The sequence below is a fragment of the Pleuronectes platessa genome, chromosome 11 (assembly GCF_947347685.1).
Source record: "Pleuronectes platessa chromosome 11, fPlePla1.1, whole genome shotgun sequence".
Taxonomy (NCBI): domain Eukaryota; kingdom Metazoa; phylum Chordata; class Actinopteri; order Pleuronectiformes; family Pleuronectidae; genus Pleuronectes; species Pleuronectes platessa.
In genome coordinates, this window is record NC_070636.1 from 6,022,012 (window position 1) to 6,042,728 (window position 20,717).

The 20,717-nt window shown below is 45.4% G+C and overlaps 1 protein-coding gene across 1 annotated transcript in view; it reads right to left on the reverse strand.

Annotated features, from left to right (window-relative positions):
- Nucleotides 1–20,717, reverse strand: part of LOC128451575 (TRAF2 and NCK-interacting protein kinase-like) — a gene marked incomplete in the record, with an annotated part of 49,030 nt that overhangs the window by 20,813 nt on the left and 7,500 nt on the right. The window contains 9 exon segments of the mRNA XM_053435455.1: nt 557–732; nt 1,070–1,148; nt 1,839–1,893; nt 1,996–2,061; nt 2,063–2,127; nt 2,838–2,928; nt 3,251–3,361; nt 5,344–5,469; nt 6,546–6,602. Of these exon segments, the coding sequence (XP_053291430.1) occupies nt 557–732; nt 1,070–1,148; nt 1,839–1,893; nt 1,996–2,061; nt 2,063–2,127; nt 2,838–2,928; nt 3,251–3,361; nt 5,344–5,469; nt 6,546–6,602 (826 nt within the window).

Below are 20,717 nucleotides of genomic sequence, written 5' to 3' on the forward strand. Positions count from 1 at the left end.
AACCCAGCAGTGGCAACTCCTGCTGCTCAGTTCAGTGTGCGAGTCTCAATCCATCACTCAGACACTTTGAGGGAGAGTTTGTGTGACGTGCTGAAGTGGAATGGAAGTCTGTCACTTTCTTTCTCTCTCTCTCCCCCCCCCGCTAGGTGAAAACCATTAAAGTGTGAGAACCTGGATCTGAGTGTAAATGTCAAAGTCTTTTACATCTCAACCTTAAAGCTCCACCTTTTGTGTGTTCAACGCACAATATGCAACTTCAACGTCTGTCTTCTTTTTCATTGGTCACTCATAAAGGAGTATTCATTGTGGTTCGCTGGCTGAAGCAAATAAAACTTTTTATCAGTGATCTAAGGTAACTTTTTATAGCCAATGGTGGAGAGGAAAACAACTCCCATGATCCCACGCTGCTTCACGACATCATCAAACTAGCTCCTCTGTTATCGTTTTGATTGAGAGACCCTCGTAAATTGCCCCCCCCCCCCCCACCTGCCAAACTTGTAAATCTGTCTTTATGTCTGTATTTAAATCCACTCGTGTGTGTCTGCCGTCCGCTCACCCCTCTCTCCCCTCTTCTTCTTGGTGCGGTCGATGTGGTCCTTCAGCTGGATGCGGACCTGCCGCTCGTTGGGCAGGTCCCTGATGAACGGGTGCTTGAGCAGCTGCTCCGTGCTCGGTCTCTGGCCGTGGCTCTTCACCAGACAGCTCTCTATGAACGAGTGGAACTTCTTTGACCTGAAACCCCAACAGGCGTACAGCAGGTTTACACAAAATGAAAAAAACCTGCACCGTCACTCACTGTGCATGAAGGATACGAGTGATTGATGTAATTAATGTAAACATGATAGTGTTTAACAGATATAAACCTGCACACATGAGGTTAAAAAGGATGATGTTTTTTCTTGTAAGGCTTGTGCAACAGAAACTCTTTTGATTTTGCACAAAACATTACTTTAAAAGGATTTCAGAGAAAGTACATGATATATCTATACATTTATCTTTACATGAGCTACAGACACATCCGTAAAAATGTAGTCCAAACCGCTACACAATGATCAAGACACACACTCACCACTTCTTGGACTTGAGTCTGGGCGCAGGGTTGCGTGGGATGAGGAAGAGGGCTCTCATCGGGTGCATGTCGCACAGCGCTGAGGAGGCAGATGTCACAGTGAGGATCAATGTCTGTGGCTAATTGGACCAAACGTTATATATATATATTATGTCATATAGTCCTGGTTATCCCTCACGTGATCAATATACGCCGTCGATACTGATAATGTCGACTTGGTCTTGTCTTCTTATAGAAAAGCTCACAGATGGTGCATGTGCTGCTAAAGCAAGGCTGGATATGTGACCTTCACAGCGTCATCCAGGGGTTACCTGCTGTTTTGGCTAAAAATCCTAATTTATGCTTTTACTTTGTGTTCAGCCAGTCTCTGATTCCCCCGTACAGATTTATGATTTTAATTCTAAAAGACCAATTACTCACTGTAGCGTGTGCAGATTGAAACATGAAATTAGTTATTAACTTTACTTGGGAGGGAAGAAACAAGTCACGCTGCCTCTAATCATACAGACAGTGAGCGAGCACCTATAGGAATCAGATAGTGAACAGAACAAAGCAGGAAACACTGAGGTTATCGTCCAGAGGCCCGGTAATATGACAACTCATTTTATACCCACTGGTTGGCCTTCATTAAAATTATGGCTTAAGATAAGTCGCATTGGCCTGGGATTGAAAAATTATCCCACTGCTGATCGACTGAAGTTGCACTGAGAAATGATGTGTGGCGGGGGGGGGGGGGGGGGGGGGGGGGGGGGGGGGGGGGGGTACGTACGTGGTGCTCCCTCAGCCATCTCCATTGCCGTGATTCCCAGGGACCATAAATCACTCTGCAGTGAAACAGACACAGGGCATAAATACTCGGGATGATTAAAAGACGACCTCGAGAGACACGCGGGCATCCATCAGAGGGATTGTGGTCGTTAACGCACCTTGAAGTCGTACGTGGCTTCAGGGTTCTCGTCGCAAGCGATGACCTCCGGCGCCATCCAGTACGGGGGTCCCGATAAACGTGTTCCTCCGACCCACTGTCCTGTCCAGCTGGGCCGAAACACCAAAGTCCACTGCACGGCACACACAAAAAAACACACACACACACAATTTTGGGTTATGTTTGATGCATGTTTTTGTCGGCAGTGTTTTCTTGTGTGCGCTGATGCAAAATTATACCTGTGGGCATTTGGTGGCTTCCATAATGGAGTCTAAACAGGAAAGCATTACCAAACCTGCAATAGCCTGCCCGACTCTCACACACACACACACACACACACACACACACACACACACACACACACACACACACACACACACACACACACACACACACACACACACACACACACACACACACACACACACACACACACACACACACACACACACACACACACTTTATAATCCCCTCCCCACTGGGCCTTGAGGGGAGAGCGAGACAGAAAGAGATGGAGAGACACAGAGGAGGAAGAGGAGAGAGAGAGAGAGCGAGAGAGAAAGAGACGGAGAGACACATAGGAGGAAGAGGAGAGAGAGAGAGAGAGTTCCTTCTTCAGCAGTCTGCACCAGGAGCAGTGGCAGAGCTACAGAGAGATGAGTCGGCTGGTGTTCAGCAGAAAAAGGAAAAAAGAAGAGCCTCACAAATAAACACACACACACACACACAGCCACACACAGACACACACACACACCTCTGAGCCATTTGAAACTTTATACCACTGCCCTCCCAGTCCTAAAGCCCTTTTTTGATCAAGCGGGGGGGGTTGGATGACAGACTGACCCAGTTTGACCTCTGCGTTCTCCGTCAGCAGGACGTTCTGCCCCTTGATGTCTCGGTGGATGACCTTGTGATGGTGGAGATGAGTCAGACCCTGCAGACAGACACACAGACACACACCATGAAGTCGTGACCATTATTACTACTGTGATTATCTTTGGAGAAAACACGTCTTTGTGCAGCAGCAGCAGCAGTAGATGAACTATCATGGGTCCATTTACATTGTGGATGGATGTAGTATGGGTCAAGGAACAATCATTTCAATTTGAAAAATAAAACATAAAAACATACAGTGAGCTTTGGAGGAATAATTCCTGATATTTTCCAATTTTCCAGCCCTATCAATATAATACCCCTCTAATGTGTCTGTAAACGTTTGAGCATCATCTTCTAACGTGTGAGACGTGGCTACCTACCCTGAGGATCTCTCTGCAGATGTAGGCGGTCCACTCCTCCTTCAGAGAGTTCCCCTTGGTGTTCTTGATCAGGTCCGTCACGGATCCGGCTCCACAGAACTCCATGACCAGCTGCACACGCACAAGGATGGTTATTGGCTGCTCTGCAGTAAGAAGCACGCTGGTGACGGACGCGTCTCAGGCCGAAACCAAAAACACGCGTAAAGCAACTTAATGAGATAAACAGGGAGACATTTTCTCAATTTCCATATATTCATTAACAACAAAGATTAATGGACATTTTTGCAACAAACATGGACATTTCTGTTAATTACAGATATATATAGTGGCCTTACAATGCAAGAAACATCTAATTGAAATATTAATCTCACATACTTTAGTTTTAGTGTTTCACTCAATTTCACAGCCGTTGTTACTCAGGACTGCAACTAATCGTTCCCATTACCTATTTATCGCAGTTATTTGAGCAACTTCTTAATTAATTGGTATTTAAAACATAAGGGGGGTAGAAAAATACCCAAGTTAAAGTAAACGTTAAAATATCCTGCTTTTCCCGGGCAGTTCAAACCCCTAAAATATTAATTTAAAGTAAGGCAAGACAAAACAAAGCCAATTCTTCCATTTCAGAAGCTTGTAAATTACATGATTAAGCACTTATCAAAAGATCTGGTTAATTATTATTATCGCTTGATTAATCAAATAATGAATAAATGTTTTTTCTATTTAAAGCTCGACTTTTAACTAGGAAATATCCTACAGATGAATATTTAATCATCACAACAAGGACTGGCTTATATATACTTATTGCTGTTTATACGATTCTGAGGTACTGATACTGTTCAGGGTGTATTGGGCCTGGTATTGATCCGGCTCTGCTAATAGGTTCAGTAAGACTATGTCTCCAATAAACTGTATTTCGGTGACTCGTACTCACGCATGTGCACAGAATAGGAAGTGATGTATTTACCATGATACACATTTTAAAGGACGTACACAGAATCACTGTCACAGCAGCAGAAACACACACACACACACACACAGCCACGTTCACACAATCTCTCTTTGTCATTCTCTCCGAACCACACACTCCACAGGGACTTCTGGTATAAACTGACTCAACAGGGTCACGGGATCACATGAAGGAATCGAGTCCATCTCTTCACCCAAACACAATGTGTCCTTTCTATCTACCCTCTCTCTCTCCCTCTCTCTTCCTCCTCCTCCTCCTCTCTCTCCCTCCTCTGCTGTCCTCTCTCACATCCGCAGACGTTTGCAGCCAAAATTTCAGCTGGACACTTCTGGCCCTGCTTCCAGCTCCCTTCATCATCGCTCAGGATTAAAAGGGAGAGAGGAAGTTGGTGAGTAATGGGCGAACCCCTCTCAGCCAGGCCATGCACAAGGGTTTTCGGACAGACACACACACACACACACACACACACACACACACACAGACGGAAACACAATGAGACAAATGTAAAAACAAACCAACATAAAACTCTTCTCTAACGAACGCGCTCAGAGAAAACAAGCTGCTGTGGAGTCAGTTGGAATTGAGCAGGCAGTAGATCTGGCTACTGTGTGTGTGTGTGTGTGTGTGTGTGTGTGTGTGTGTGTGTGTGTGTGTGTGTGTGTGTGTGTGTGTGTGTGTGTGTGTGTGTGTGTGTGTGTGTGTGTGTGTGTGTGTGTGTGTGTGTGTGTGTGTGTGTGTGTGTGTGTGTCCTCATTGCTGCGTGATGAATGCTCCAGGATCAGAGAAGAGAGAGCTCCCTCAGATCACGTTAACACATGATTTATTGCAGCAGCCAGTCAGCCACGTACTCATTCATATCCCTTATGCTTCACACACATACACACTAAGTATATATATATGAACACATATCCCAGTACACACAAATCTACAGTCACCACATGCATCACTACAACTATCACAATTCATTTTTTTGTATTTCTCTTAAGCTATAAGACTTAATTGTGTTCCTGAGTGAAGGTTGTGTTTCTAAACTCTTCTCTACAAGCAGAGAACGACAAACAGCAACACATTTGACAGATCAGAGGTGTAAACATTGCACAAACACACAAAAGTAAAGTCTTACCCAAAGCTGGTCATCGATGCCAGGAGGGTTCTTCTTGATGAACGCTCCATAGTAGGTGGCGATGTTCCGATGGTGGCTGTATTTCTTCAGCATGTTGATTTCCGCTTTAATCTCCTCTTCCTCATCCTGACACACACACACACACACACACACACACACAAACACACACACAAGGAACAAGACAAATCATCAGGTGTTAAAGCACGACCTCTATTTGTGACCGCCCCTCCCAACGCACGTTAGGTGACGGATCAGACAGAGTTCAATTTGTTGATGAATTTGCGTGTTGAATAATTTAAAACGCTGCTAAATGTTGTTTTTCCTGAGATGCACACAACTCGATCTTGAATCATCCACAGTAGCATCACTGCTCAGCTACTTGCATTTCAAAAGGGGCCGAGCCAAAAGCAGCTGCTTGAAACAAGCTGCTACGGTCGGTGGCAGCCGATTACTTCAAAACATCTAATTTCTTATTCATTATCTGCAAAGTCAGGGAATTAAGCCTTGATTGGTTAATTAAGAGCTCATTGATGAGGGAAAACAAAAACAAGCTGATTCCGGTACAGTAGCTGCTCATTTACTTTGCAATGATGTGTTTGGCCTTTGTTTAATATTCCATCATGAATTTTATCATTAATTAACACAGTCATTCATTTGTATTGGATTTAAGCAGATTTACTCACACAGACTCATTTATACACAGTTTCCTTCAGATTCATTCATTATCGCCTTCCTCTGCTCATTCGTTCATTCATCCCCCCCCCGACACCTTCCTGCTCAGTTTGCTCATTTCCCTATTCGTTCATTAACGTGCGCTCTTGTTCCCTCATTGGTTCCTGTGTTTGCCTCATTCCTGCGGACCTTCATTGTCTTGCTGGCAGCTGAGTGCTGACAGGGACACGTAGGGTGAAGGGATGTCTAAATATAGCTGAGATCCCCCCCCCCCGCTAAACAGACACGCCTGAGACCACACTGCTGTCCTGATAACTCCAATTTATATTACCATGGCAATACGCCTGTCCTCATTTCCTCCCTGCCGTGTCACACACACACACACACAGACACACACACCAGCAGTGACTCATCGCTCATAATAAGATGACATGGTCAACGCTGGCATAATCGCTGGAGATTATTTACTTAGCTCGGGAACGTGCGTGCGTGTGAATCAGTGCCCGAGTGCACGTATCCGTGTTTCTTACCCCGGTGACATCCATGACCTTGATGGCCGCCAGCTGCCCAGTCTTAACATGGCGACCCTGGTGGGAGGAGGAGAGAAGAAAAGGACAGACAGAGAGACGGGGAGAAAAAGAGGACAAACGTTAGTGGGTTACTCTTTTTCTTTCAGTCAAATATTGAAATGCATTTTCAGGGACTAGCCACAGATAGCCTAACTATGTTCGCTTTCTTCTTGGGGTTTGTTTACACCATTATAACATTGCATTGTGTTTACAGCGGCTGAGAAAATCAGTTTATCATAGAGGTGAGAGGTCAAACTTCACACATTTTGTAAAAAACTATATAAATTGCAGGATTGTCAGCAGCTGAGAACAAGAAGACGTTTGTTGTTTCTGAGGAAATAAAGTGGAAGACGTGACAGAACCGGTTCAAACTGGCCAACCTCACAAGTCGCGGCGATGTGACATCAAATTGCCGAATCAGCGTTAATCTGAAAAATGTCGGCCTCAGCTTCAGGAAAACCACATTTGACACCAGATATCACACAAGAGCAGCGACCAATCCAACACCGATTCACAGCCGAGCGTCGGTTGTGTAATATCGAGGCCGGGATGATGCCTGGGGGAGCGAGGAGGCGAGGGAACCAGGAGGCGAGGGAACCAGGAGGCGAGGGAACCAGGAGAGACTGGGAGCTCTGGGGCAAAACAGGAAAAGCCCAAGTGGTTCATTTGCAACCGAGCATCTGCGGCTGCCGGAGCGCTAATGAAGCTAACTGGCCTGAAGACGCTTAAACCACTGACGGCCATTACTTCCACCTGCCTGTTATCAACTGATTAGCATGTTACAGTCTGAGAAGAACAGCTCAGCAGCAGCGGCACAAACAAACAAACACACACACACACACACACACACACACACACACACAGAAACGCCAAAACAAGGGCCACACTGTTCTCCTGGAGGATCTGTTCTAAACCAGATGGCATTAAGGGTCTGGCTCTAAAGCGCCTCCTGAGGGCTTTAATCAAAGGGCCATTCTGATAATGAGCAGCACAGCCACAACAGAAGTGAGGAACAACAACAGAGCCATGTTCTGTCACCGGGTAAAAAACCTGCTGGTGTCATTTGAAGAAGTATTTTTTTTTTTACATTGAGCAGAGAGTCTCTGTTCCCGGCTGCCGGTCATTCCCATCGCTTCACATTCTATTTTTATGTCTCTTTAACAGATCAAGGAACCTCAACTCGCCAACACTCACTTTACTTGATAAAGAGCTTGTGAGTAGTTGGAGGTTATTCTTGTATAAAGTTATTAACTGTGAAATATTGTAGGAAACTCAAATTCTTGGACCTTTACACTCTGCTGAGGTTGGAAAGGGATGTTTTTAACCATATTAGCTGCACTGGTGTTTGGACTGGGGCTCAGATTTCTCAGTAAAGACTAAGTTATATTTGACAATTAAGAGAAAATGTGGAGCTCTGCTGAAGTTAAGTCATTTTTTGCCCTCGTGTCTTGTAAAACATCAAAAATGAACTTTCCAAAAGATCATTTTCAGATGAGCCTTACGCTAGATTATCTGGATAATCACGGATTGTTTTAATCTGATATGAAATGTGTTCTCTGTTGTGAGAAGGAATATCTTTCTTCATTTGTTTCCAATTTAATCATTAAACTGCTCATCTGGAATTAAGAAAAGAACTTTTAAACTTGAGGATTTATTGCTCAAGAGAAAGTTTGAGTTTTATTTTAATAGACTTTGTCAAAATCCAGCTAATGCAAACTAAGCACCACTGAATGGTTGATCACAGTGATCACACACTGTCTCGCTCACACAAACCGACACACACACACACTGTCACACACACACACACCATATTCTGTGAGAGTATAAGAGCTGGAAAGATTGAACAGGGATTTCTCATTAGGATCAGACTGCCCCAATTCCACAAGCACAAGGACTGGCTTTGTTGGAGACCAACAAAGGGATTACAGCCACTTATGAACCAGAACACTCAGACACACACACACACACACAGACACACACACACACACACACACTTGCAGACACATGCAACTACAAAAAAAGATACTGCCCATTCTTTTTCAACCGCAGCTCACACAGACAGAGGAAGCCTTACAAACACCCACACATCTGCACACAGACACACAGAGAGAGATAATGATTGAGCGAGTTCAAGAGTGAGTGAGTGAGTGAGCGAGCGAGCGAGCGAGAGAACGTGAATGTGCTGAATGGATATTGGACGTGGATATTATCGGAGCCGTGTAAAGATTCATTACACGGAGCCACCTGACAAACTCCCTTATATCAGAAGTGACCCGGTGTGACAGGAGCAGCAGAGAAGAATTAGCTCCGTCTGTTTATCTTCATCTCTCGCTCGTTCTTTGTCCTCCTCCTCTTCCTCTGATTCCAAATGCATGAGGCAGAGGAGAGAGGTGGACCTCGGTTTTATAAATGTCAAATACAACAGTATTTCCAAAGAAGGGTAGCGTGTTAAAATACAAATAATATCAAAACAATATTGGGATGAATATCGATTGTTCAGCCAATTGACTGTTCATGAACAACAACAATACAGAACAATAATGTGAGCATCAATGAGGTTGTGTTGTCATCTCTTCCAGTTAGTTACTTAGTTACTTAGTTATTAAGTTGGTAAATTAGTAATTTGTTGGTTTGTTTGTTGTTTAGTTGCATATTGAATTCATTTGTGCTCTTGGCCACAAACAACAACCAATTGAAGGAGCTGAAAACATCTTTTCTCTAAACGAGTCATTCTCTTTCCGACAGGAGAGTGGATTTTAACTCTATCCTGTATCTTCTGTTATAAATAAAGTTGTTTTAAAAACGTACAAGTGTAAATCGAGACGGATTTTCCTTTCCTAACTCCTTACTCCTTCTCCTCATCTTTCCCCGACGTCATGACGTATTCCATCGGGGGTCAAGAAAATTATTTGGACTTTCCAACCGCAGCCAGTTTGTCACCAAAGCGCAATGAATCATGGGATACGTCAGGGCCGGGGAAGGATCCACCCGGTGGAGCCTCCGGTGCTCGGGGGTGGAAGGACACATATGTCTTTGAATAGAGAGACAGTCTAGTAGCGTCGCTGTGACGTAATCGGTCTTAAATGCGTCTCCCAAAGGACGCGGCCCCTAAACTGAGACACAGTATTGATATTATTCGGTCGCCCTTGTTTCTGTCTTTTCCTAGTAACTGGCTTTTTCAACAGTTATTAAGCTAAGCCAACCAGCTGCCGGCTTTTGCTCCTTTCTTAACACATAAATGTTGGTGTCTCATCTTGAACTAGTCCCTCAATTAAAAATTAAAACAACCGTTAGCTGAAGATTTCACTCTTTTCCACTCTCTGTCTCTCTCTCTCTGGTAGGGATGGCCCTCACTCTCTCTCCCTGATCCATCCCATTCAGAACGAGCGTCTTTGAGCCCCACAGGCCCCGTTCATCCCTTCCTCCACTCGTCCGTCGCCCGCTCTGCCTCTCTGACCTAGATCTGCAGTTTCTCACTCGTTCCCTCTGGCTCTCGTTCGCTCTTATCCCTCGGATTCTCCCTCTCTCGCTCACCATCTAACCCTCTTAACTTCTCACAATCTCCTCTTTATGCCTGTCATTATTCCATCCCTGCCTCCCTCCCTACAAATGTCTCCCGTACGTCCCCGTCTCCCCTGTCCCTCGCACTCTCCTCCTCCTCTCATGCCTCACAGCTCAGACCAGTGGCCTGTGAAAAGCGAGGTGAACATGACTGAGCCGAACACTAATGCCGGCGAAACAGCGATCGGCTGCGAGCTTGACGAGCAAATATGACACAGAGCGCTGACTTCCTGCAGCTCTCTCACTTTGCCTCTGCTGGGATGTCTCCTGCAAAGACGCACTGCACTGACGCAGACCCGAGTGTCTCCACAAAGCAAAACAAACGCACAACCTCTGTTAGTGCTGCACACAAACGCTGCCATCAATTCGACAGAGCACGCTGTGCATCACCTTCCATCATCGCAGTGACACTTCCAATGAAATGATCTCACACGTGTCCAATCCCGTTATACCCCCACCCCACCCCTTAATCCTGTAGAGGTAATTTGACCAAATGTGATATGACACATCTGTCACTCATACACTCACACACACACACCACCAGGCCAGGTGTGTGTGAGCGATACCAGATCAAATTGACTACGGTTGCTGCGCTCGATTGGCAAACCGATCCCCGGCTCATCTCCAATCAACCTCCAGGCGGCTGCGTGCTGTTATTTATTTAACTGATGGTTCCACCCGTCAAAAATAAGTATGCATTCATAAAACCAAGGTCATTTACAGCTACATACATGTTCCATGATATCTGTTGTGTATTTGTCGCTGGGATTGTTTAAACTTAAAAACGTCTGCACTCCTCAACTGGAAGTTTAGGCCACGACTGCTGATTCATACTCGTCTGATTGGGCTGAAACTTCTGATTGTGTTCATTATCATATTATCAATCCAGAAAGGATCACACAAGCAAGAGGTTGCCAGTGTAATGAAATGTGAAGTGTCTGTGCTCATATTGAAGTGTCTCTGTGTGAGTTACCTACTGACCCCAAAACACGCAGGGGGGGGGGGGGGGGGAGTGTATTGTTCTGTGTCTGGAACTTATCGTCTGATAAGGTGTGAAGGATATGCTGCACCCTACATGTGTTGGGGAGGGGATAGTGTCATGTATGGTGAGGGTGTTGTGTCAGTCAGGAACATCCATGATAGGAGTGCAAAGTGTGAACGATGGAGACAAAGAGAGGAGCAACAAATTACTGAGAGAGCCAGTAAAAAACATATAAAAAATAACTTTGTTACTGTCCACACATGGATGAAAAGACCTAAAATAATCTCTGTGAGTGGACTTTGTGGATTTGTGCATGGCTCCCAGTCCGGCCCGGCACTGGGACCCTGCCCGAGCCAGTGGAACTGTCCTGGGCACCTGGGTCCGTGTCCCGGCCTAATTTTCAGCCAGAAAAAACCTTGTTCTTGAAATGACAAATAAATCATGTTCTGAAATTACATTCAAAACCCTTCAATTCCGATACTGATGTTTGTTTTGAAGTATTCTCCGGTTGTAATTAACATTCACTACTCATCACGTTGTTTAGATTGTTATTTTGTCTGTAACATAGTTCTGTCTGGTCTCTCTTCTCGTCTGTCACCTTGTGGGGAGGGAGCTGTCAGGCTGACACCTCGAGCAGACATCATCGCCAAACAGCTAATTATGATTAATTGCACTTGTCAAGTGACAGTGAAACGCTGAGGGTGGAAGGTAGGAGAGCACTTGGTGGGGATATGTGGCGATGAAGAGGAGGAGGAGGTTCTCTGGGTGTTCGGCTCCATATAGCAGCAGAAAGATTGTAAAAAAAAAAGAATCATGGCGTGCACACAAAAACACACGCACACACACACGCTCACACACACATGCACACACACAAGCACTGCAGGCTACAGGGGATCTCTTCATCACTCTCTTGCAGCCTCAGTTAGACGAGTCCAACCTGCCCTAAACCACTGCCTTAATACAACCTGCTGATGGATGTCATGATACCCAGGGAGGGTTGTGCGTGTATTTGTGTGTGAGAAAAAAAGTGCTTCTCCAGTGTTGTGTGTATTTTTGTTCTTTGCATGCAGGTCTATGCCCTTGCCAAGTCAATTACACAGACCCCCCCCCCCCCCCTCTTCCTCGGACACATTTACTATGCAGGACACTTCCTGTCGTAGCCTAGCAACAGTCTTAGATGGCGAGAGTACAGTGTGCACTTAAACGTACGTGTACACACTCACTCACACACACACACACATATAGAGAGAGAGAGGGAACATGAGACTGTTGTTCTGATATGGTAGAGTTGTTGTTACGTGGAGGTTGAGGAACAGAGATGAAGGAAGAGGAGGAAGAGGAGCCTGAGAGATGAAGGAGAGGATGAGCAGAGGATCAGTTCACTCAGAGAACTGATCCTGTTTCAGAAGTCAACAACATGTGACTTTAAAACAACTGAAAGGAAAACAAGCTTCCTGAGTTAATAATCCTCACTTTGAATCATTTTTTAACATTAACCATAATTTAAACACCTAAATCTGAGTTTCAGCCCATTAACTACAAATCTCATTACTGGGGACCATTTTCAAAAGCCGGCAATGATTAAGATTAATTTCATACTTTCCAGGGAGCCATTGTTTTTTTTTTACGCATTTCACAAAGATTAAAAATCACCTTTCAGGAACTTACATTAAAGTTCATTATGGTGGATTGTTCAATTATAGCTGCAGGGCCAGTTTCTGGAGAATTGCAGGTGTTCAAAAGTTTAAATTTAGATCGGGCACATTGTAAAAGTAATATTAAGGATTTAACTGTGCACAAAAAATGTTTTAAAAGGAAACCCTAGTTGATTTAACGGACAATGACTGTCATTCTTAAAGTCTATAAAACTGCTGTAACTGGCTGCAGCCTACTCAAAAAGTTGAACTCAAAATTGATAACGAGACTCGATAACTTTCTGAAGGTGATGTGCTGTCACATCAGCGTATGGCCACTTATCTACTGCTATAAAAACACCTGTGGCTTTATGAGAGTGTGATACACAAACCAGTCAGGCCGGATTTGGAGATTCTTTGCTCAAACACCACGGGGAGCTTGGTTTGCTCTGCACTCGCATTCTGCAAAACTGTTTCCTGTGGGAAAACCCTGTTCGACCTGTTTGAGAGTTGAGTAACAAAACAGGACAGAAGCACTTTTATTCTCCCTTATTTTCAAATATTCTTTATGAATTATTGTAAATCTATAAACAGGCACAATTTGATTTGAGGATGACACTTTTCAAAATGTCGATGTGCTTGCACAGTGACAATAAAGTTTTTGAATCTTGAATCAGATTTTCACAGCATTGGTTTTTGACACTTAAACAAAAGTTATAATTGATTTGCAGTTATTTGCCTCTTCAAGCATTTTCCCAAACAGAGACAATAACAGTTCAAATTCATTCCCCACACATGTTTCTTCAGTCAGGACTTTAGCATTGTGGTGCAACCTGGTTCGAATCTGCATCCGTCCAGACGTCCGGTGCTTGCAAAGAAAACAGGAAGTCAGGAGCTACACACACACACACACACACACACACACAGACACACACAGACACACACAGACACACACACACTCACCACACTGGGGATAAATTGCCAGATTGTGTTGCCGATCCTTTGTAAAACGTATATGGGTCACACTATAATCCTAATCTGTGCCGTCATGATAATCCACACAGACCAACACACACAGACAAACACAAACACACACACACACACACACACACACACACACACACACACAAAAACACACACACACACCAGGCAAGAAGAGACTCGATGTCATCTAAGCATCCTCCCCTGGCATAGGGCCTGTCGGCATGTAACCGTGTCACAGGGGGAGAAGTGGGCTATGGGACGAGCCCCTGGGCTTTGACTCTATACATTTAGGTTCTCTCTCTGACAGGGAGGCCCTGGGGGGGAGATTGCCCAGTGCTGTCACACACACAGACACAAAAACATACACACACACCAAACTGTATTAGGGTTGAAGGATTTTATACAGCCAGTGTCTCAGTATCAACACCCACTGGTTCCAGTCCGTGGGCTTCCAATCCCAGCATGCTCAGCAGCAGAGGTTGATGCAGAATTAAAGCTACTTTGGTCCTAACAAATGTTACCAACGCAGTTCTGCTCGAAGGACCCCGAAGAAATAAGAGGGCAATGCTCCGAGACACAACTCATTGCAGTTCAAACACCTGCAATCATTCTGTGCTCACACACGGCAACACACACACAGCCACGTGCGCACGCACACGCTGTTGTGGAATCAGCGAGGCAGTAAATAAAAGTGACAAAGGCCTCCATTCCAATCTACTTGTGCACTGCCCAGGAAATATTGAAGCACCCCGAGGCTGCTCTCTCGCATGAGAGAGGGAGAGAGGAGAGAGAGAGAGAGAGGCAGATTGAGACGGGAAGAGATTTAAAGGGAGAGAAGTTATAAAGCGAGCCAGTGGAGATGAGGGAGACATATACAAGCGGGGAGTTTGTGGGAGAAGGAGGCTGTAAAGAAAGGGAGCGAGTGATGAAAGAAGGAAAGAAGAAAGAGGGGAGGAGAAGGATGAGTGCAATGATCTGTGGCACAGACCTGAGGGCTGTTATTGATGGTGTTTGCAGGAAAGAGAGAGAGCCTGAATTTCGCGACGCCCGTGTGTTGATTCGACTCTGAATGAACTGGTTTTATCAGCTTAAGCCTATTGAAACAATAATCTATAAACATAGCTGCTCATTAACCTGCCTGCTCACAGTACAACAAGCTAATTAACAAGCTCGGTGTCAGCACAAGTGCCCGGGAATCGGCCCGAGCTGGGGTCAGGGACGGGATTTGGCGCAGTGCTAAATAATCAGGCACATAAAACGGGTTCAAGACCGAGAAGCTCACAGAAAACCACACTGACTCGATCACAAGCAACAGAAGCACGTGAGTCCCTCGCTGTGGTGTGAGATCTGAAGCTGAGTGCAAATGTGTGTGTGTGCACGTGTGCATAGAGTCACACAACTGTAATGCATCATTTGATTTGATGGAAATAAATCAGCTCTTGCAGGGCTCACTCGCTTTATGAACGTGTGTGTGTGTGTGTGTGTGTGTGTCCCAATGTTATTAATGCTGGGTATTGGAGGCTGACCCATATTAACTGAAATACTGACCCCCCCCCCCACCCACTCATATGTACTTGTACATGCTCTTTTTGCTTTATTTTGTCCAAATGCTGCAGGATCTCCTCTCACCCTGTGAACACATTCCCTCATTCGAGCTCTAAATCATTTAAAGGTCGACTTAACTAATGCACTTCATGACTAATTCACACAGTTGGCGTGTACACCCCCCCCCCCTCCCCCCACTCGCCCACTCTACTCTCACCAAAAATCAGATTCTAAAATCTGAGCGTCTTCACAGACACGAGAGACAAAACAACAAGACGGATCCTGTGTGTTGCTGACGATGGGGGTGCAGTGTGTTGTGGAAACGCTGTAAACAACTGATTCAGGATGTTATTGCATTGTACTGTCATCGTGTTCTCTCCTTCTCTCTGGAGCTCAACAGTCTTTTTAATGCAGCTTCCGAATAAAGCTGCTCTAGTTGACATGTTTTAAAATCAATATGTTGAACTGCACTGATAAAAAATTCTTTTTTTTACCACGATGGAAGTTTATAACAATAAATTTTGCATTTTTTTTTTGCTGTCCTCCTCCCTCTAGCTGCATGTATATTACACTGAGAGCAATGTTAACTTCCTTTTATGCAAATTATGAATCTGAGAGCTGCGCTGTGATTTGTCATGTATTTCCATGTGTAATGATCACTGAGAGAACAGAATAACTTTCTTTGAGTTTTTAAATGTTGTGAGGGAAAGCACCGAAACGCATGAAAGAAACTGTTCGCTGAGCTATTTTAAAGTGGAACGGCCAATGGGCTTACTCCAACCCTCAGCCGGCCGACCAATGGCGTCACGTCATGACTCAGTCACCCGGCATTCCCCTGACCAATGGTGTGACTCGATCAGTCAGTCGGTGAAATTTATAGGCCTGGCCTCTGCGCTGTGGTCGATCCAACAAGCAGACAAACAACTGGGGAGAGTCAGAGAGCGTGCACGAGCGAGGGAACACAACAACACAGAAGGAGGAGGAGGAGGCGGAGGAGGAGGAGGAGGAGGAGGAGGAGGAGGAGGAGGAGGAGGAGGGTTAAGGCGAGGAGGCAAAGCGGCAGGTTCAGCACATCGGCATCACGCTCCAGCGGCTCCGGAGGTCAAACGAACAGCTGAGCTGATTTACTGTACAGACCGAAGGTGAGAGAGAGAGGGGGAGAGAGAGAGAGAGAGAGGGGGGGGTAGAAACATGGGCATGGAGAAGGACAGGAAAGAAGATGGAGAGCGAGGATAGAAAAACACAAATAAACACATCCGTCAGAAAAGGTAGAGGACAGAGGGAATAAAGAGTAATAGAGAGAGGCAGGGCCGGTATAAACTATCGATTCCACTATTGATGAGCAGTCGTTCGCCCAGTGGGAGAAGAGCCAGGGTTAAACAGCTCTTAACAAATCCACACTGTCTATTAAAGAGTGGAGGATCACAGTGGAAAAATCTACAGGGAGAGCGAGAGGGGGCGAGAGAGAGACAAAGAGAGACAGAGAGAGAGATGGCTGTTGACATCAGGCGCGGGTAACTGACCCTGGGTTCTGTGGCAGGAGTGAATTGTGGGTAAGTGGGGCGTGTGGCCTTGGGGAAAAGAGAGAGGGAGAGAGAGAGCGAGGGGGGGAGAGAAAGAGAGCGAGAGAGAGAGAGGGAGAGAGGAGAGAGAGAGAGAGCGGGAGGGAGAGAGAATGTAGGCTAATGAGCACAGTGCCAGATGTGAGTGTGTGTCTGCGCATGTGTGCAGATCGGGCACATCTGCTGTTCCCACGGTAACAAGCAGCCTCCACCTCAGACACGGTTCACAGTTCATTCATGAGGACGCCAGAGAAGGAAGTGTGTGTGTCTGTGTGTGTGCGCGTGTGTGTGCGCGTGTGTGTATCAAAACAACAAAAACACAATGAGGCAACGACACGACGGCAGCGATGACCCAACACCAGGGACATCTGCTGCAACAGAAAAAACACACATCCACTTCCTGTGCACTGGGCTCAACTCAAACCATCAGACACTCCCAGTTTAGACCTCCTGACAGCACCCCCCCCCATTAGCACTAATGTGACCATATAGTACCACATTCCTTCTTCATTTACCAGTGTCAGGCCCTTATCAGGCTAACTGTACATTACTGATACAGTGGGCATGACCGGCCCATACACATTTTCCATGAGAGGCTGAGGATGAGTAATGGACTCAGTCTCACACACATTACAGCATTAAAATGGAGAATTTTCTACTTCGTTCCACCTTAACTAAATCTTATCTGTTTGTATAGATCACCTTAAACCTCATAAAACATTTAAATATTCGGTCAAATCAGCGGATTAATAACAAAATCTATAAATAACTGAAAAATAAACAAATGCATCAAATTAGAATATTGAGCTACAAAATCCGAGAACACAGCGAGATATTGTCCAGAGACTTCACAGTGAGCGAGTGGGCAAGTAGACAAAGAACCGAGCAATAAAAAGAAAGGATATAAATATCTCAGGATGAAAAAGAGGATCCACACACGTAGAGGACTCAGACGTAGAAGACGATTTGGAAAGAGGAGATTCAGGAGCTTCTGGTTAAATGGGGCCATCGATGTAATGTAGACACAAAACATCAGACTTTCTTGTTGTTGTGAAAACGTCAGCCCGGTAGAATTTCCTGCTTCTTCATGTGTGAAAGGGAAACTCTGCAGAAAGTCCGGATGCTGTTGATCTGACATTTCCTGGACTTCATGTCAGAACCCGGCTCAAGAAACGTGGTTTTCTTAAAAACAGCAACACGGCTTCTCCTAAAAGGTTAAACTGTCTTAAAGGAGAGTTCATGTACTTTCCTTTGTTTCTACTTTTGCTGCTGACTGGACAAAAACAAACTTACACTACTTGTCACTTTTCACTCAACTTTCTGCCTCAGCAGTTCTAGTTTATAGTTGCTCATGATTGATTAATCAAAAAAGAATTGAAGGACCTGTAACCAGTGATGAAGCTGATCAGCTGCGGGTGCACTAATTGCCTTTTTTAACGACTACAGTAAACGAGCAGATAAAACAGAGACATAAAGAGAACGTGACGAGCCAAGATATTTAAAACAAAGTGTTTCATCACCGGCTGCACCGCGGAGCCGTGGAAAGGTCAGCGGGCGGTGAAGAGGCCCTGGTCTCTGGGCTGGAAACATTTATCAACTAGGAAACCATTAATTGATTAACCTTTATGTTACTGCTATTGAGTGACTTATTGACTGAACAATTAAAATGTACAGGAGCATGTTATAAGTCCAACATCGTGGTAGTAAAACAAGTTAAACTGAAATAAGGTACAGGGGAGGGTATAAAACATTCAATATGAAAAGTAAGAACCGACCAGTGATTCATCAATTTACCATTTCACTATATTCCATCAATACTTTCAAACAGACGAGCTGGAAGAGGTCAGCGCATCAAAGGAAGAAGAATGAATGAACTCTCTCCATCCTCCCTCCACCTTCAGCTTCTCTAATGCCAGGTTTTCACACGTCAGGCTGCTTCTCTCAGGTGTGTACGTATGTGTGTGTGTGTGTGTGTGTGTGTGTGTGTGTGTGTGTGTGTGTGTGTGTGTGTGTGTGTGTGTGTGTGTGTGTGTGTGTGTGTGTGTGTGTGTGTGTGTGTGTGTAGGGGAAGGGCGGCTGTGGCGAGCATGTGGAGAGAAAAATCTCCCAAAGTCCTTTGCAGCGTGAGTTCCAGCAGGTAAGGAAGAGAGAGAAAAAACACAACTTTGAAGTTTTATTTTGTTCTTCAGAGAACAGGAGCAGGAGGAGGGATGAAGAGGAGGAAGAGGAGGAGGAGGAGGAGGAGGAGAGGTAGGTGGGGGCTGAAAACAGACCGGGCGGGACATCGTAGACTCCAAAGGAAGAATATGATTGGCTGATGAGATAAAGCATTTGTTTGAGCCGTAATCCAATCCGTTTGTTTACATATCTAGAGCCCAGATGTCATGTTAACAAGATTATCAGAAAAGACGCACGGTCAAAACTGTACACATCTTCAGTTTGCGGCGTGTGTGTGTGTGTGTGTGTGTGTGTGTGTGTGTGTGTGTGTGTGTGTGTGTGTGTGTGTGTGTGTGTGTATATTATCATTTTTGTGGCCTCTTTAGGACCTTTTCTGGGGGTGAACACTGACCTTGTCAGAACCAGTAGGCCTCATTGGGACCAGTTAAGGTCATTATGGTCAATTCTAATGTCCTGGTTAAGTTAAGTGGCAAGATGTGAGTTGTGGTTAGGTGTGAACTGGTGAAGGTTGGGGATAAGGTTCTGGTTAAGCTTCGTCCACAATGAATGGTCGTCAATGCATCGTCCTAATAAGGAAATAGCAGCATGTGTATGTGTGCGAGTGCGTGTGTGTTGTTGTGGTCTCACTTTTTGAAAACAACACAAACTCATAACAAGGCGACCTGTTCGAACAGGCACACAAGCACCAGCATCCTTACTCCTCACATGCCTGCATGAAACAAACATGCGGTTGAACACACAAAGCCACGTCACCACACATACACAATGCTTCCATCCCTTTGTTCGCACTCGCAGGTTTTACACACAGACACACACCGGTGCAGTAAATGGAAACCACACAGCGGCACTTTGTACCGAGTCGCTGTCACAGCGGGTGAAGACATAAAAGCCCATACGGTCCAGGTCCCCAACCGTCACTTTCACTCTACCGTGTGTGTGTGTGTGTGTGTGTGTGTGTGTTTGAGAGTGAGTCAGAGGGACTGGTGAATATTTCAAGAGTGTACGGAGCACTTTGCCTGAGGAGGAGCAGAGTGGATGTGTTCTGTCGTCGGAAAAAAAAAAAAGATTGGTCGCCTTCCTCCCTCTCCTTTCTCCTGCTTCTGCATGGAGACAGCAGAGTCATGGAGAGAGAGTACGTGCAACGACAACACAGCACACACACACACACACAAAGACACACACACAGTGGAAATGTTTTGTTGCTGCCAAAGAGGTGGCGGGCCCCTGTGTTGTCCTTGTATGCCATTGTGTGCATCGATACTGCGTTTGCATTTGTGTGACTGAGATATGATTTGTTTTCCCTCTCAGTTTGTCCTCGCGTCCATCAAGGAGACAGATGACTTGTCCCGCGGGGGGGGGGGGGGGGGCGACGAGGGGCTGCGATCGATCAATGAGTCAATCAATGAGTCCGTCAGTCAATAAGTCTTCATGTCAGTCGGTCGCTGTAGCGTTTCCGGCCAATGGCTGCTCCACGAGTGCTGGTTGCTTCAGAGAACTGCAATTCCCATAATCCCCATCAAATATTCACAGGCTTCGTGAAGAAAGAGATCAGGGGGGGGGGGCACGGGGAGGGAGCAAGGGCTGTAAAGATGAGAGAGGAGGAAAGAGACGTGGCAAAATAAAGGGAGGAAATAACGATGAGGGAGAGCAATGGATGAGCCGATGATGAGAAAAGAAAGTGACAACA